This window comes from Eurytemora carolleeae, unplaced genomic scaffold, assembly GCF_000591075.1.
Source record: "Eurytemora carolleeae unplaced genomic scaffold, Eaff_2.0 scaffold2022, whole genome shotgun sequence".
In the NCBI taxonomy this organism is placed as follows: domain Eukaryota; kingdom Metazoa; phylum Arthropoda; class Copepoda; order Calanoida; family Temoridae; genus Eurytemora; species Eurytemora carolleeae.
In genome coordinates, this window is record NW_019397908.1 from 6,372 (window position 1) to 21,576 (window position 15,205).

At 34.0% G+C, this 15,205-nt stretch overlaps 1 protein-coding gene across 2 annotated transcripts; it reads left to right on the plus strand.

The window, feature by feature from the left end:
* The first annotated feature begins 2,484 nt into the window (after positions 1-2,484).
* On the plus strand, positions 2,485-15,205 carry LOC111716285 (uncharacterized). Of its 2 annotated transcripts, none has more exons than XM_023491724.1 (6): positions 2,485-2,532; positions 2,940-3,009; positions 3,979-4,228; positions 8,692-8,795; positions 9,013-9,115; positions 14,934-15,205. In XM_023491724.1, the coding sequence occupies exons 1-6, from the start codon at positions 2,499-2,501 to the stop codon at positions 15,108-15,110; spliced, it is 738 nt and encodes a 245-aa protein (XP_023347492.1). In that variant the 5' UTR covers positions 2,485-2,498; the 3' UTR covers positions 15,111-15,205. The 2 variants fall into 2 exon arrangements, with proteins under 2 accessions (XP_023347492.1, XP_023347493.1); XM_023491725.1 differs by having other exon boundaries at positions 9,043-9,115.

Below are 15,205 nucleotides of genomic sequence, written 5' to 3' on the forward strand. Positions count from 1 at the left end.
TTTTTCTGAAAGCTTTATTTTTGAACTGCAGTCGAAAAGATTTGTTTGTCACTTTAGGATTCAACTCATCTCTGAAAATTGACTATTTTACGCAACTTTGCTTTAGAAACAACAGAGGAAATTGTTCAAATTAAACACCTCATAAGCTAGAAAACGACGATGTCTTTCACATTTTTGATCAGATAAAAAAAACATAATTGTACCGTTCTGAATCTCTGAGTCTATACAATACATTGGTTGCATAAAACGTACCGGGCCTGTCGACTTTACTACATTAGGTATTCCAGACTGGTCAGTACTACATTAAACACAAACAGTGCATTTAAAGGGATTGACTTGCTAGACATTTAAAAATTGTAAAAACCCGTTTCTTCTACTGACTATAAACAACTGGTGAAATATTACAAAAGACTTTACTCTCTTTTTCAAAAACTGTAAACCGTACAACTGTTTCATTGGTAAAAATCAAATAGATTCTAGTTTGGTAAAAGTTAAGTTTTTTCCTACAACACTGCACTTGTCCAATCAATTGTCAAGGTCACTAAAATGTTGTTTTGAAAGAAAGTTAAAGAATACAGCTAGCTAAGAATTGTGGTTATTTGAACCCCCCCCCCCCCCCCCCGTGAAGAATTGGTTTTATGGCTCATTAGACTGGTGGAAACATGTAGTTTATGTAAATAATAGGATCCAACTTCGCTACATAAAGAAAATTTTATATTACTTGGCATTGAGGGTGCTTTGCATGCACCCCTCTTCTAGCAACAATTTTGTCGTAAAATGTTGATTTTTTCTTCGTAATTATTTGAATATTTGAGTATTTGAATATTTGAATATTTGAATATTTGAATATTTGAATATTTGAATATTTGAGTATATTGTTAAAAAGTAAATCAACTCATGAAAGGATCTATGAACACCAAGCACAGTGCACAGTGAACATTACACAATGTTACTTTTTGTGCACGTTCTTGTTAACAAAGTCGTCTATCTCTTCCTACTGCTTTATATTTGTATATTCTTGTAAAGTATATATAGGAAATATAGCAATAAGAGATTAAATGTTTTATACATTGTATATGTATACATATAAAACATTTAATCTGTTATTGCTATATTTCCTTGTATATCTGTCAAGTTGTATTATACTACATGGTTTGCATTTATTTAATCTACATGATATATATGGAACCTCGGTTGTGCATATACAGCTAACATCATTCTGTATATAGTATCAGTTGAAACGCAACAATCTTCTTATAACATTTTATTCATAAACAAATTGTTTCATGCTTTTTATGCAATCATCAGTATGAATGGTTTGAGAACTTTTCATGTATAGTATAGTATATGCTTATGATGACAGCAACTGTTTTTTCATATATATATTTGTACTAGGCTTTTAAGGCGCTTCGCGCCCATCTTCTATTTTAACTTTTAATTGTGACTTTATCGGTGAGCATCTTCTCTTTGTACAATATAAAACAAAGACAAACAAACAAACATACACCCATACAACAACACAGACTTACAGGGTTACCCTCAAAGGATGAGTCTTCATAGACGACTGTATGGAATTAAATAGATCATCAAATGACTATTATAGTCAAAGAAGAAGACTTTTCTCAAATTTAAAGAGTTTCAGGTCGTCTTTACAGTCTCATCCCCTGCTAAAAATATATTAATTATCAAATCTAATTTCAAAAATACATACTATAAACTTAATAGAAACTCATATATAAAGAACTCAATAAAGGAAACTTTACAAAGAAAAACTCAATATAACAAGCCAGATGGAATCGATTAAAGCACTAACTTTGCACGGACATTTATTTTACATTATTATTAAAATACAAACTGAGGATCAACCGAAGTTAATCCTGGAATCATAGATGGAGCTAATTCTCCTCTCGGAGCAACTGGAGATGTTATCGACCGCTCTCTTCTGATACTTCATCAAGACTGTCCCTCTTCTCGGAGACAAAATGGACGTTCAGTTTGCTTTCTCTGCAGACGAAAGCACCGTTATCCGTGTTTCCCAGATAAGGGTCACCAGGGTTTGAATCTCGCTGCCCTGGAAATTTCCTCTCGCCGTTGGTAACAGCTCCAGAGTAACGGGTTAAATCATTATTATTTGTTTGTCCAGTTCTCAACTCATGATAAAACTTAGCTTGGGTTGAATGAACTAGAATCAACGTATACATTTCTGGATGGGTTTACATCCACCCTTGATTCTATCATCATGGAGTATGATGATGGAATCTATCGTCATGAGTTAGTTAGGGATTCCCAACTACAGAGTAACGGGTTAAATCATTATTATTTGTTTGTCCAGTTTTCAACTCATGATAAAACTTAGCTTGGGTTGAATGAACTAGAATACAATCTCCAACGTATATACATTTCTTGGTGGGTTTACAATACAAGGTGTCTCTATGAAAAAGAATTTTTTGGATATCAAGATAATATTTAATATTTTTCAGAATCTAGAACTGTGTAGAATGAATAACTCTGGAGAAATCCCTCACCATACAGGGAGTTTAAATAAACATGATAATTACTAAAAATGAAAGAATAATGGGATTGAAATAAAAATCTTGCCAATTTATATATAATACTGTAATCAAGGCTATTTATTAAGGTTAGATATTCTAGATGCATTCCGATTTACAAGAAATGCTGTTTTCACAGCCATGGAGTCTCAAAATCCTCCTATGACATATCCTTCATTGCTATGAAGACGACATTTATTGACTTTGGAGCGCATGCAGAGTATTTAATCTTAATAGACTACCTTGACTGTAATACTCTTTTAATTATTGACTAGCAATTATTCTAAAATTCCTAATCAAAGATATTTCATTAAAAGTTGAGTTCCGAACTTATTTTGGTCATACAAGTTTAGAACCTGTTAGTCGTGTTTATTTGACTTGCATGTACAGTATTAAGTGATGCTATATCTCGGTATATCCGGCTTTTGAACATTTCTTTACTGAACATCAAGGGTACAAAGTAGGTTTACGTTTTTTTAAGGAATTCAGTTTTTGCCACCAACTCTAATTTGCTTTTCCCTTTACCTTTGCAACACCTGATCTGGTGTAAAACTTTCATAATTCAAACTTACATTATTTGACTAAGAGAATTCCAAAATATCTGTGGTCTACGATAGGATGTAAATATATTGGGATTAGAACATCAAAGTACTTTTACTAACATTTGTAACGTTACTCTTGAAAATCTTAATAAATTTTGTCGTCTTTCTCTCTTAAAAATGTTTATTCTGTATATTTTCTTACTTGCTTCCGCTGCTTTAATCCTCATTTAAATATTACCAATTTTCAGAGAGAAAACAGGATATCAACGTCGTTTTTAAAGGTTTAAAAAAGAATCAAATTTTTCTGCAGAGAGAGGGTTAATTAACATTTGGAATAAAGTCCCTTTAAACAAAAATGAAGAACATTTGCATTCAAATTTTCCGGAAAAGACTTGTAGATTTCTAAGTGTGAAGCAAAGAAGAAACTATAGTAGTTTTCTAGTCTAATTTATTATTAAAGAAAGATGTTTAAAGGGTACTTTTCTGAACATTATTATTAACAATCCCTTTAACTTTTAATCCTAAAAAGATCAACTAACATTCTTTTCGTAATTTAGGACAAAATTGTTGTTATTTTAAAATCTTTTCAGCATTTTATATATTAAAAAGTATTTTATATGAAAAAAGACTTCTTCTACTAGGATAACCATAAAAATATGACAAATTATTGACGTTGTCACAAAGCAAATATTTTATTGTTAACTTAATTACTTATTAAGTGAAATCGGTCAGTTTACACTGCACAATTGCTGTGCTTCATATTCATTGGACTTTGTAAAGTCAAAACTTGAGTCTAAAAGTTTTCCTATTCCAGAGTTCTAAGGTTATCATGTTTGTCACAAGAATTGTAAAAAGAAAGGAATAATTATGAATAAATATTATTGCAGGATGACTGAGCACAAGTTCCCCATGAATAATAACCTGGAGACCTGGAGAGATCAGATGCCGGGTCCAACTAACCCGGAGCAGGACGTTTTCTCTAATAAAACCCCGGAGCTGGACGTTTTCTCTAATAAAACCCCGGAACAGGCGATCTTCTCAACTATAAACCCGGAGCAGGGCGTTATCTCCAGCTCTGGGTGTCAAACTAAAACAAAAATATCAAACCACAAACTTTATCAGCCAGGAAACTTTTGGGTAAGTTAGAACTCAGGGATTAAATATTAAAAGGGGGGAGATATATCATATAAAGAGTTTATAACAGAGTTATAGAGCTTAACAGATATAGTATTTACAAGGTTGCTCACAAAGCATGAGGTCCATGTAAAACTAACTAAAACTAAAAACTGTCTTTATCGGAATATTTTCAGTTATAATTTGAACTCTCATTTAAAATTCGTCAAAATTAAGGTAAGAGAGGGTGTCCATATAGCTAAATGTGCCATTAACCCAATTTAAATACGTAGAAATATATATCTTCGTCATACCCATATTGTAATTGCTTAACTATTTTATATATAACAGCACATAACTTGTAATTACGCTATTAAAACCTAACTCTAATATAATATAATATATCAGTTGATATATTGCTGCAAGAGAGTAATTTGGTTCTCGTTGAAAACTACAAGTTGCACATTGGTTTGGCATTGATCGATTAATAGCTAGTGCCCTTGTTGACATCGATAGCTGACAAGATTGCAACCAATGGTTTGGTGTTGACAGAATACAAGCTAGTGTCTGGTTGACATTGAAAGCTCATGAGATCCTGCCCAGTGGTTTGACAATGATTGATTTCCAGCTAGTGTCCGTTTTGACATTGATAGCTGACGAGATCGCGCCCATTGATTTGGCATTGATAGAATACGAGCTAGTGTCCGGTTGACATTGATAGCTCATGAGATTGCGCCAAGTGGTTTGGCATTGATTGATTTCTAGCTATTGTCCGTGTTTACATCAATAGCTGACGAGATTGCGCCCATTGGTTTGGCATTAACAGAATGCGAGTTACTGTTCGGAGGACATCCATAAATCATGAGATGACTCCCATTATATTTCAAGTGACTCCCATTATATTTCAAGGGACTCCCATTATATTTTAAGGGACTCCCATTATATTTCAAGTGACTCCCATTATATTTCAAGGGACTCCCATTATATTTCAAGGGACTCCCATTATATTTCAAGTGACTCCCATTATATCACAAGGGACTCCCATTATATTTCAAGGGACTCCCATTATATTTCAAGTGACTCCCATTATATTTCAAGTGACTCCCATTATATTTCAAGGAACTCCCATTATATTTCAAGGGACTCCCATTCAAAGATTGCAATTCCAGATTCACAACGTTGCCCTTGAAACATTTAACTGATCAATAATGTGGAAGATATTGCTGTTTTTCTAGGTTTGAAAGTATTTAACTGTGATAATTCCTGTATTTTTCCTGTTGTGGAAATGCATGAAACACTTTTAAAGGAAAGTCAGAATTGAAAACAATCAGTTTTCTGAACTATAAACCTTTAAACCAGGACCTCTAATTTGCCATGGGTCACCTTTTAAAGTATCAGATTTGGGTGAATATTTTAGCAAAATAATGAAAATAAAAGTGTAAAACGAAACGAAACGAAAGCTAAGTACTTTGTCAACAGATATTGGAGAGGAATAGAAGTTGATTTTGGAAACTAAAAAATGTTTGCACAGTTGGATTGGTTCACATCATAGATTACATGGATGGTACAACATGGTTGGATTGGTTCACATCATAGATTACATGGATGGTACAACATGGTTGGGTTGGTTCACATCATAGATTATATGGATGGGACAACATGGTTGGTTTGGTTCCCATCAAAGATTACATAGATGGGACAACATGATGGTTCACATAATAGATTACGTAGATTGGACAACATGATGGTTCACATCATAGATTACACAGATTGGACAACATGATGGTTCACATCATAGATTTCACAGATTGGACAACATGATGTTTCACAATTACATCATAGATTACATAGATTGAACAACATAATGATTCACATTATAGATTACACAGATTGGACAACATGATGGTTCACATCATAGATTACATAGATTGGACACCATGATGCACATCATAGTTATAAAAGATTAGGCAGCATGGTTGGTGAAGGTTTTAGTACTTTATCTTTGTTGAAAATATGTTTTCATGTTTTTAATATTCTCTTTTTATAATTCAAACTGTGACACAGGACTATGTAAAACTATTCACTTTGAAATGAATACGCTTGATGGAGATTGAAATACACAGAAAAGGATTTAAACAGGGAGTGGGCAATGTACACTTGATAAAATATAAAATACAAGGCTTTCCTTTTCTATCAACAATTTGAACTGCGAAAGTCGCCATTTTAAATCGTTCTCAAATTTTCGCGGATTTTTGGTTTACATTTTTTAAGTAATAAATTTCAACATTTTCTCCGTAAAAATTTTTCCTCTACGACCATCTATAAACCATTTCTTAGGTCATGGGAGTTGTCTCAAAAATTTGGGCTCGATCGGTTTAGTCGTTTTTACGTTTTTTTAAACAAACAAACAACACCAGAAGCAGAACACCCAGACAAGCAAAGCACATATTTAGATAATGTGTTTAAGCAATAGCAAAAAATCAGAAGGTTCATTTTTTTCTCTTTTTTTTAGTTTAACAAAAGCAAACTTTAACAAAATACAGTTTTTAAATATTGGAAACTTCATAATAATAGATTTTATTTCCTTGTGTATGACACATATGGCCATTGGATAAATTTTATTTAATAGTTTTTAAAAGAAGCTACTTATCTTGTCTCGTTAATGTGAACTGTGGTTCCATTCACTCTCCTAAGAACGTAGATAAAAGAAATAATTGCTTTTAGGCAACATAATGTTTCACCTTCCAGCAGACATTATGACGATGAGATTGTATTTTGTGCTTAGGCTTATAGTTTAGAAGCTCTCTTTACCTTATTTATTGTTGGGTACCAGGGGCGTACACAGGTATAGAGGGGGGCTTAATTTTTTTCTTTCCAGGGGAGAAGGGCTCGGTACCAGTGTTGGGGGGGCTTAAAATACCCTAGAAACCACAGATTTCACTGATCCAGGGGGGGTCATAGCTGAACCTCCATGAACCCCCCCCCCCGGTGAGCGCCTATGTTGGGTACTAAAAAGACTGCAAACCAAAAGGAATAATTTTCAGTTTAACGCGCTCTCACTCTCCCGGCCCAGATTTGTTTAAAATGTCCCGGCCCAGATTTGTTTAAAGTGTCCCGGCCCAGATTTGTTTAAAATGTCCCGGCCCAGATTTGCTTAGCATGTCCCGGCCCAGATTTGCTTAAAGTGTCCCGGCCCAGATTTGTTTGGCATGTCCCGTACCAGATTTGTTTAACGTGTCCCAACCCAGATTTGCTTAGCATGTCCCGGCCCAGATTTGTTTAAAATGTCCCGGCCCAGATTTGTTTAAAATGTCCCGGCCCAGATTTGTTTCAAAAGTCCCGGCCCAGATTTCTTTAAAATGTCCCGGCCCAGATTTGTTTAAAGTGTCCCGGCCCAGATTTGTTTAAAATGTCCCAGCCCAGATTTCTTTAAAATGTCCCGGCCCAGATTTGTTTAAAGTGTCCCGGCCCAGATTTGTTTAAAATGTCCCGGCCCAGATTTGTTAAAAATGTCCCGGCCCAGATTTGTTTAAAATGTCCCGGCCCAGATTTGTAAAGTGTCCCGGCCCAGATTTGTTTAAAATGTCCCGGCCCAGATTTGTTAAAAATGTCCCGGCCCAGATTTGTTTAAAATGTCCCGGCCCAGATTTGTTTAAAATGTCCCGGCCCAGATTTGTTTAAAATGTCCCGGCCCAGATTTTTTTAAAATGTCCCGGCCCAGATTTTTTTAACGTGTCCCAGCCCAGATTTGTTTAAAGTGTCCCGGGCCAGATTTGTTTGGCATGTCCCGTACCAGATTTTTTTAACGTGTCCTGGTCCAGATTTTTTAAACGTGTCCCAACCCAGATTTGTGTAATGTGTCCCGGCCCAGATTTGTTTTGCAAAACTGTTTGGTAAGTTTGCAATTAGAGCATAACATTTTGTGGAATATTTTTAATTGAAAAATTTCGAATTAATTCATTAGTTTACATCTGAAGAATTCGCAAGTTCAAAGTTGAAAACATATTTCGATATTTTTTTTTCTTAATTCTTAGTCCTAGGACAGTTTGACCAAGTAAAAAATAATTCAATTCAAAATTTTAAGGTTATCCATTTTCATTTTATAATGGACGTTTCTGATGAATAACTCCTCATTATACGTCTCCTTCAGGGGGTGAGAAAAATTGCAGGAGAACTGATAAAGCACTTCCTTCAGGGGTTGAAAGAAGGAGAACTAGGGGGTTTTGCAGGAGAATTAATGAAAAACTCTCTATATACTTCTCCTTCAGGGGTTGAAAGGAGGAGAACTAAGAGGTTTTGCAGGCGAATTGATGAAAAACTCTGTATATACTTCTCCTTCAGGGGTTGAAAGGAGGAGAACTAAGAGGTTTTGCAGGAGAATTAATGAAAAACTCTCTGTATACTTCTCCTTCAGGGGTTGAAAGGAGGAGAACTAAGAGGTTTTGCAGGAGAATTGATGAAAAACTCTCTATATGCTTCTCCTTCAGGGGTTGAAAGGAGGAGAACTAGGGGGTTTTGCAGGAGAATTGATGAAAGACTCTCTATATACAGCTCTTCTTATCTATCCTTCTCCTTTTCACTGGCATGCAAGGTGAGAAAAACAAGAAAAAACGTTTTTTTATTTGAAGTAACAACTCCAAAACTTCAAATTTAGCAGAAACTACGGCCCGAAGACTAAATATCTCTAAAAAGGATTTGTTGTTTTTTATAATTGGTATAAATAATAAAGCACACGAAAAAAAATAGATTATCACAATACAAATAATTCCAGTATGCAATAAATGTTTACTAATAACATTTGTTTATAGGGCAATATTAACAGTTTATCTTACTGCAAGGGGAGTTGCTTTGAACCTAGAGGAACCTATTGAAAAGTTACTGAATCAGTGCAGGGTCATAGAGTATACACAGGTAATAGAAGCCCTTAAAAATTGAGACAGTCTATTGTTATGACATTAGATATATTGGTTTTTTGCCTATATGTTTTCAAAATTGTTTGTAAATGTCAAAACTTCTATCCTGACAGAAAGTATATGTAAAAACGAACAAAAAAAATATTATAGCAATCTTTTTGAATAATTTTTACATTTTCTATTTAAGATAAAAAATTGCAACGTTTGGAAAAATCTAATTTTAAATCTTGAAAGTCTTTATATTAGTAAACAAAACATACAAACCATGGCAAAACGTTAAATTCCACCAAATGAGTTAATCTTTTGTATATATATCTATAGGATGATTTATGTGCCCTTTTAAAAACTTTAAAATAAATGTCAGATTCGATAATTCTGATTCAGCTGAATGAACTCGACATTCTATACTCTAAAGTATTCCGATATACCAATTTTCTGAATTCCTAATATAGTTCATATTTTATATTACATTGATGATAAGATTTTTATCATAAAATTGAAAATTGCAAAAACCTACAATGTACAAAAGAGTTCGTCTGGTCATCGGCTAAGCAGCTGGGGCAAGGGGGGAAAAATTGCGCGAAGCACAAATTTCTGTATGTTTCCTCAATGTAAAATGTGGAATTCAAGGGTTACACAAAATTCTTCTTTGATATTTATCAATTTGAAGGAAGAGGAAATTAAGATTTCTACAAATATTAAATACCAATATACAGGGTGTCCCAATAAACATGGGAATTTAGTGACGAATTCGATATCGTCTTTTAAAATAATTCTCTGATTTAGTATAGTGATACCTACGGAGAAAGCTGTAATCTGTAAGAGTTTCGTCTGCTATGTTCATATTTTGTTTGTTTATGTTTTGACTGCATACGGTTGTACTTAGTAAAACAAGAAAATCACAGTATACAAACAGAATAAACTTGTCCGTCTTCACTGTTTATCTTGCAAAGACATTATAGACACATCTTTACAGTCTTTTACCGTTTTCATAAAATAAATTCTAGCAGACATATTCATAACAAAGACGATTTCCAATTCGTCACTGAATTCTTATGTTTTTTGGGACACCCTGTATATATATTCAATACGAATCTCGGCTAACTATCGCCAAAGGTATTGATTCTTTGTCAAAAACTCGAATTTTCTGACCCGTATACCCAGTTTACTGGACCTCAGATATTCCTATGTATGAAAATTTGAGTTTGTCAAAAATCCAATTCTATTAACTTTGTTTAGCGCACCTCTCAACGTGACAAAATTATCATTTACAACAATACTTTACAGATGGAAATTTTTAGCAAGAAAATTTTGTGATGGAAACCCTGAAAGTGTATTATTTAATATTTCTTTTATCTTTCAAATAAATTTTAAACAAGAACTAAACAAAGAAATGAATAATTGTATCTTAAGATAAATTGTTTCTATTTGAAATAAGATTTCTTTGTTAAAACCTTTCTTTAGCAAATTGCTAAGATAAATCAAGCAGATTTAAATGCCCATTTTCTTGGCCGAAGATAGAAGTTGCTTTAAAAGGACAGTGAGTAAGCGTAGTATCAAGTGATCTTCTTTCATTTAAAATATCCCAGATTTACAACCGTACCTGCTCCTTCTTAACCCTAAACAGCTAGGCTGAGCCCCCCCCCCTGTAGTTTTTTTTGTCTTGGCGCTCTCATTTTTGACACTATCACCGTGAAATTTTGTGACTTTTAATGAATAGTATTAAAAGGATTTTTTGTTTGTAGGGTACAGGGCGGAAAAAAAGTTCGGTCTGTGAAAAAAAAATTTAAAATAGCCCATAACTTTTTTGTGACTAAAGCTACAAATCTAAAAACTATATTTTTGAAGAACCATGTGTCACACTTTCATATTTGTTAAGCATTTGTTTCCACCCTCCCTAGCACTCTCCCTAGCACCCAAACTAGTAAGGTTATCGGTCTAATTTTTTTCTTTCTGCTGGCCATTGAACATTGAGCTATAAACATGCATTTAAGCCCTATGCCTACTCTCTAAGGCCTTTTTCTAGGGGGGGGGGGCGCCAATGAAAAATTACACTTACATTACCTAATAGTGATCTTTTGGCAAACAAAAATTTCACCCTCAAAAGGGGATAGTATAATTTGGTACTGTACAGTTTTGTCTGATGTAGCCTGTTTGTGTACTGTCCCGTTTTGTCTGATGTAGCCTGTTTGTGTACTGTCCCGTTTTGTCTGATGTAGCCTGTTTGTGTACTGTACAGTTTTGTCTGATGTAGCCTGTTTGTGTACTGTACAGTTTTGTCTGATGTAGCCTGTTTGTGTACTGTACAGTTTTGTCTGATGTAGCCTGTTTGTGTACTGTACAGTTTTGTCTGATGTAGCCTGTTTGTGTACTGTACAGTTTTGTCTGATGTAGCCTGTTTGTGTACTGTACAGTTTTGTCTGATGTAGCCTGTTTGTGTACTGTACAGTTTTGTCTGATGTAGCCTGTTTGTGTACTGTACAGTTTTGTCTGATGTAGCCTGTTTGTGTACTGTACAGTTTTGTCTGATGTAGNAAATTAATGACTAAAGACTAAAAAACTAGATTTTTAAATTTTCACACATTATAGTTTATTAAGACAGATATTTTTCCTGTTTTGCACTAAGGTTTCTTTCCGAATTAAGCATATGCTATTGAGAAGCTATTCTGAAATAAGAACAAAAAATTCAAAACTCAGGGGGGGGGCGAATGTCCTCCTGCCCCCCCCCCTGTATCCGCCCCTGACCAGACTAGATTTCTTGTTTCATTTTATATCAGATGTGTTGACTTATAACTGAATATCCGGTTGGTAAGGTTAGTTTTTCTTGTTTAAGTATAACACACATTTTTCTTGCCCCCCCCTAAAAATGTTAAGGGGGGCCAAAAAAATTTTCGCGCTTCGCGCGAAATATTTCCCCCTAGCCCCCCTCTAACCAAATGTCTAGTTGCGCGCCTGATTACTGGAGAACTTTTTTATACTTTTAAGAATTTTTTCCAAACCTAAAATGTAAGTATTAAACTATTGGATTTCTATAAGGTTTGACGCCGGTTCATTTTAAGTACGCGAACTAAATTAAATACATACAAGCAACAAAGCAAGAGCAAGTATAGTAACCAAAGAATTATAATGTAAAGATTGTTTTTTCACAGATGTATTGTCACGGATGTCACGGCTTAATATTCATCTTTCACATAAAAAATAAATAAAATATTCTGATCATTGTAAACCATTATATAAATTATAAAATTATCAAAATTAAATACTTTTTATCCTCCTAGGAAACTAGAGGAACACAGATACATCTATTATTGTTTACAAATACCGCCTAGAGAGAACTGGTTTCAATATATACGCAGAGAATACGCAACAGTAATAAAGTTTCCTTGCCTTTTTACCTTGGTAGAAACTATTGTAGTATATGAAAAGAGGAGATATATTTTCTCCGGTCAGAAGGGCTAAAACTAAGTTCATTCAAACATATTAAACAATGTACGGTATAGATACTTTTTAAATGATAAAATAACAAACGAATTATCTGAAAAACAAAGTTTGAGGTTGAGTTCCGACTAACGATCCAATTTTCTTTATAACTCCTTGATGTGGAGGTTCGTCGCCAACTAACTCTGGATTCGGTATAGGTTGACCTACTTCCTTCTCTCTGGGAATCCCTAATGCTATCACATTTCCAGGTGAATGAACCTGGCCTCTTTACCTGGGCCTCTTCTTAGCGTCGGGTCAACCAACTTGAATTTCCCGCCATATTATGTCTTTGGTCTTTAATTATAGATTCTCGTTAGATCACTGAAGTTAAGCACACTTGTCCACAGCCAGTAACTGGATTGGTGTCCAGATTGGTGTTCACGGGTTCGATTCCCGTACTCCACACAAACCTGTGGTTTCAAAAACATCTGTAGCTGACATCTGGTTAAGCAGTTATGACCACCTGACAGATGTAGGAGGACAGAGGGGCGGCTGTCAACAACTCTCGCAGCGAAAGGGTGCGGTATTTCTACTCAACAAGAAAGAAGCTTCAAGTGGGATTGATCCAAGTGAGTGATGATGAAGAGAGGAATGGTGGACAAGCAGGGAGAGTCTATGATTGCCAGCTATAGGTACCTGGCGGTATCCAATCCGGGCATACAGATGTTAGGGAACAATGAGTGTTATGTTTTCATATCAGTTATGGCACCCGGGCCTCATTCCAGTATATCAGAAGGATTCCTGCACTCTATATTCTCAGGCCTAGGAAGAATCTTAGGCAGCTGGAATCTTGTCAACCCTCTTCTCAGAATGAATGAAGTGTACGTGGATGGATGAATGTGCTGCCGGATTACAACCCCTGGTAGATAAATACAAAGACCCAGACAACACCAAACTTTCGCAATAGAAAAAAATTCCGAGATTTGATCGTAACAACCCGATCATGTCCTGGGGACAAAAAATCTCTTTAAAAAAAATAGATTAAAACTGGTAATATAGTCGGGGCTCAAAACCTTTGATTTTAATTCGAGCATACAAATTTCGTACATTTGAAATAAAAATATAATATCGTGCATAAATTATACCTTTCCTGAGGTAAAATCTCAAAAAATGATTCTGAAATTAAATCATTATTATAACAAACAATATCTACATTCTACATTGTGTTCTGAAGAAAAATGAATTATAATTCAATTTAAACAGAACTACAATAAATGTGAATGAATCTGAAGAAATGATAATTCTATTTAATTTTAACTCTTAATCAAAACTTTTTGAACTTTCAAAATGTGAAAAAACACGTTTTCTTAAATATTTGTTGGAATAATACGACACTTATCATGATATTGATACAATAAATGATATTGATACAATAAATGTATGACGTTCTGTTAAAACCGTTTATGTCCGAGCCCCACGTTTTTCAAAATGTTTTGTTCTAATTTAAAATATTTTTCAGAAATATTCCCAAAGGCGCAGCAATATATATTTTTTTTTCAAACAATGTATAGTTTTAAAGATAGGTCAGCGGTCGATATCGAGAGCTTCGTCAACATGGGATTTTAAAATGGCCAATATCGACCGCTCCGGAATATGACAAAGTTTGTAATTTTCTATTAAAAAGTAATTACTTTATAGACATACTTTTTTGAACGAAAATCACAAAAATGTTAACTTGATAAAAAGTGGGTCTCACACTTTTGTCTAATTTTTGCGTATCCTCTCAACACCTTTTAAGATCTACACTGAATAAAAACAAAAACAAGCAAAAATATACTTGAACCTGGTTTCTGGGTTCATAAATTGCGCGCAAAATTAAAAAAAATTAATTTGTAAACCAAGAAGGGGTTAAAGGCTGACTAAAGTGAGCGGTTGATAGAAATAGATTATCAAGTACAATAGGTGGCAGCAGAGAAATGGATACATGACGTCACAAGTGTCAAATATATATAACAATGAAAACGAAATTTTCTCACATTATTTGACTTGTTTTCCAAGATTAAATAAAACTTAAGAAACTTAAGAACACATAAAATTGCACTTATTTTACTGTAAGATAAACACTTTATTCTAAAATTATCACTATTATTAGTAATTTTGTCGAACACAAAAACTGAGTTGACACTTGTGACGTCAGAATACAACTGTACTGAGAGTGTATAAGTTCTACGTTGCCTTCTATTGTTATAGAATATAAAGAAATATATACGAATTCTTAAATATTGATTGCAGTAAGACGATATTTAACATTATGTTTAGGTGAAAGGTTTTGAAGAAAAACTCTCCTTCTGCATCACGTGAAGTTCACAGTTCCTTTAAAGATTACTATTTTTTAGAAAAACGACACCAGCTTGATATTGGATGAGGAAGGAGAGATGGAGAATAAAGAATTAGTTAAAAACATAAACAAGAATGAAGAGAAAAAAGAAGAGAATAAAGAAAAGAATTTATCCTTGTTTTCTCTTAATAATAGAAAGTTTGTTTATGACTTTGAAAAGAAATTCTGCATTTAACATAAATCTAAAATTTAGTTTTTATTCATTATATATTTATATGTATTCATAAAATAGTGATTTAATTATTGTATAATAAAAACCTCGATAAAAAC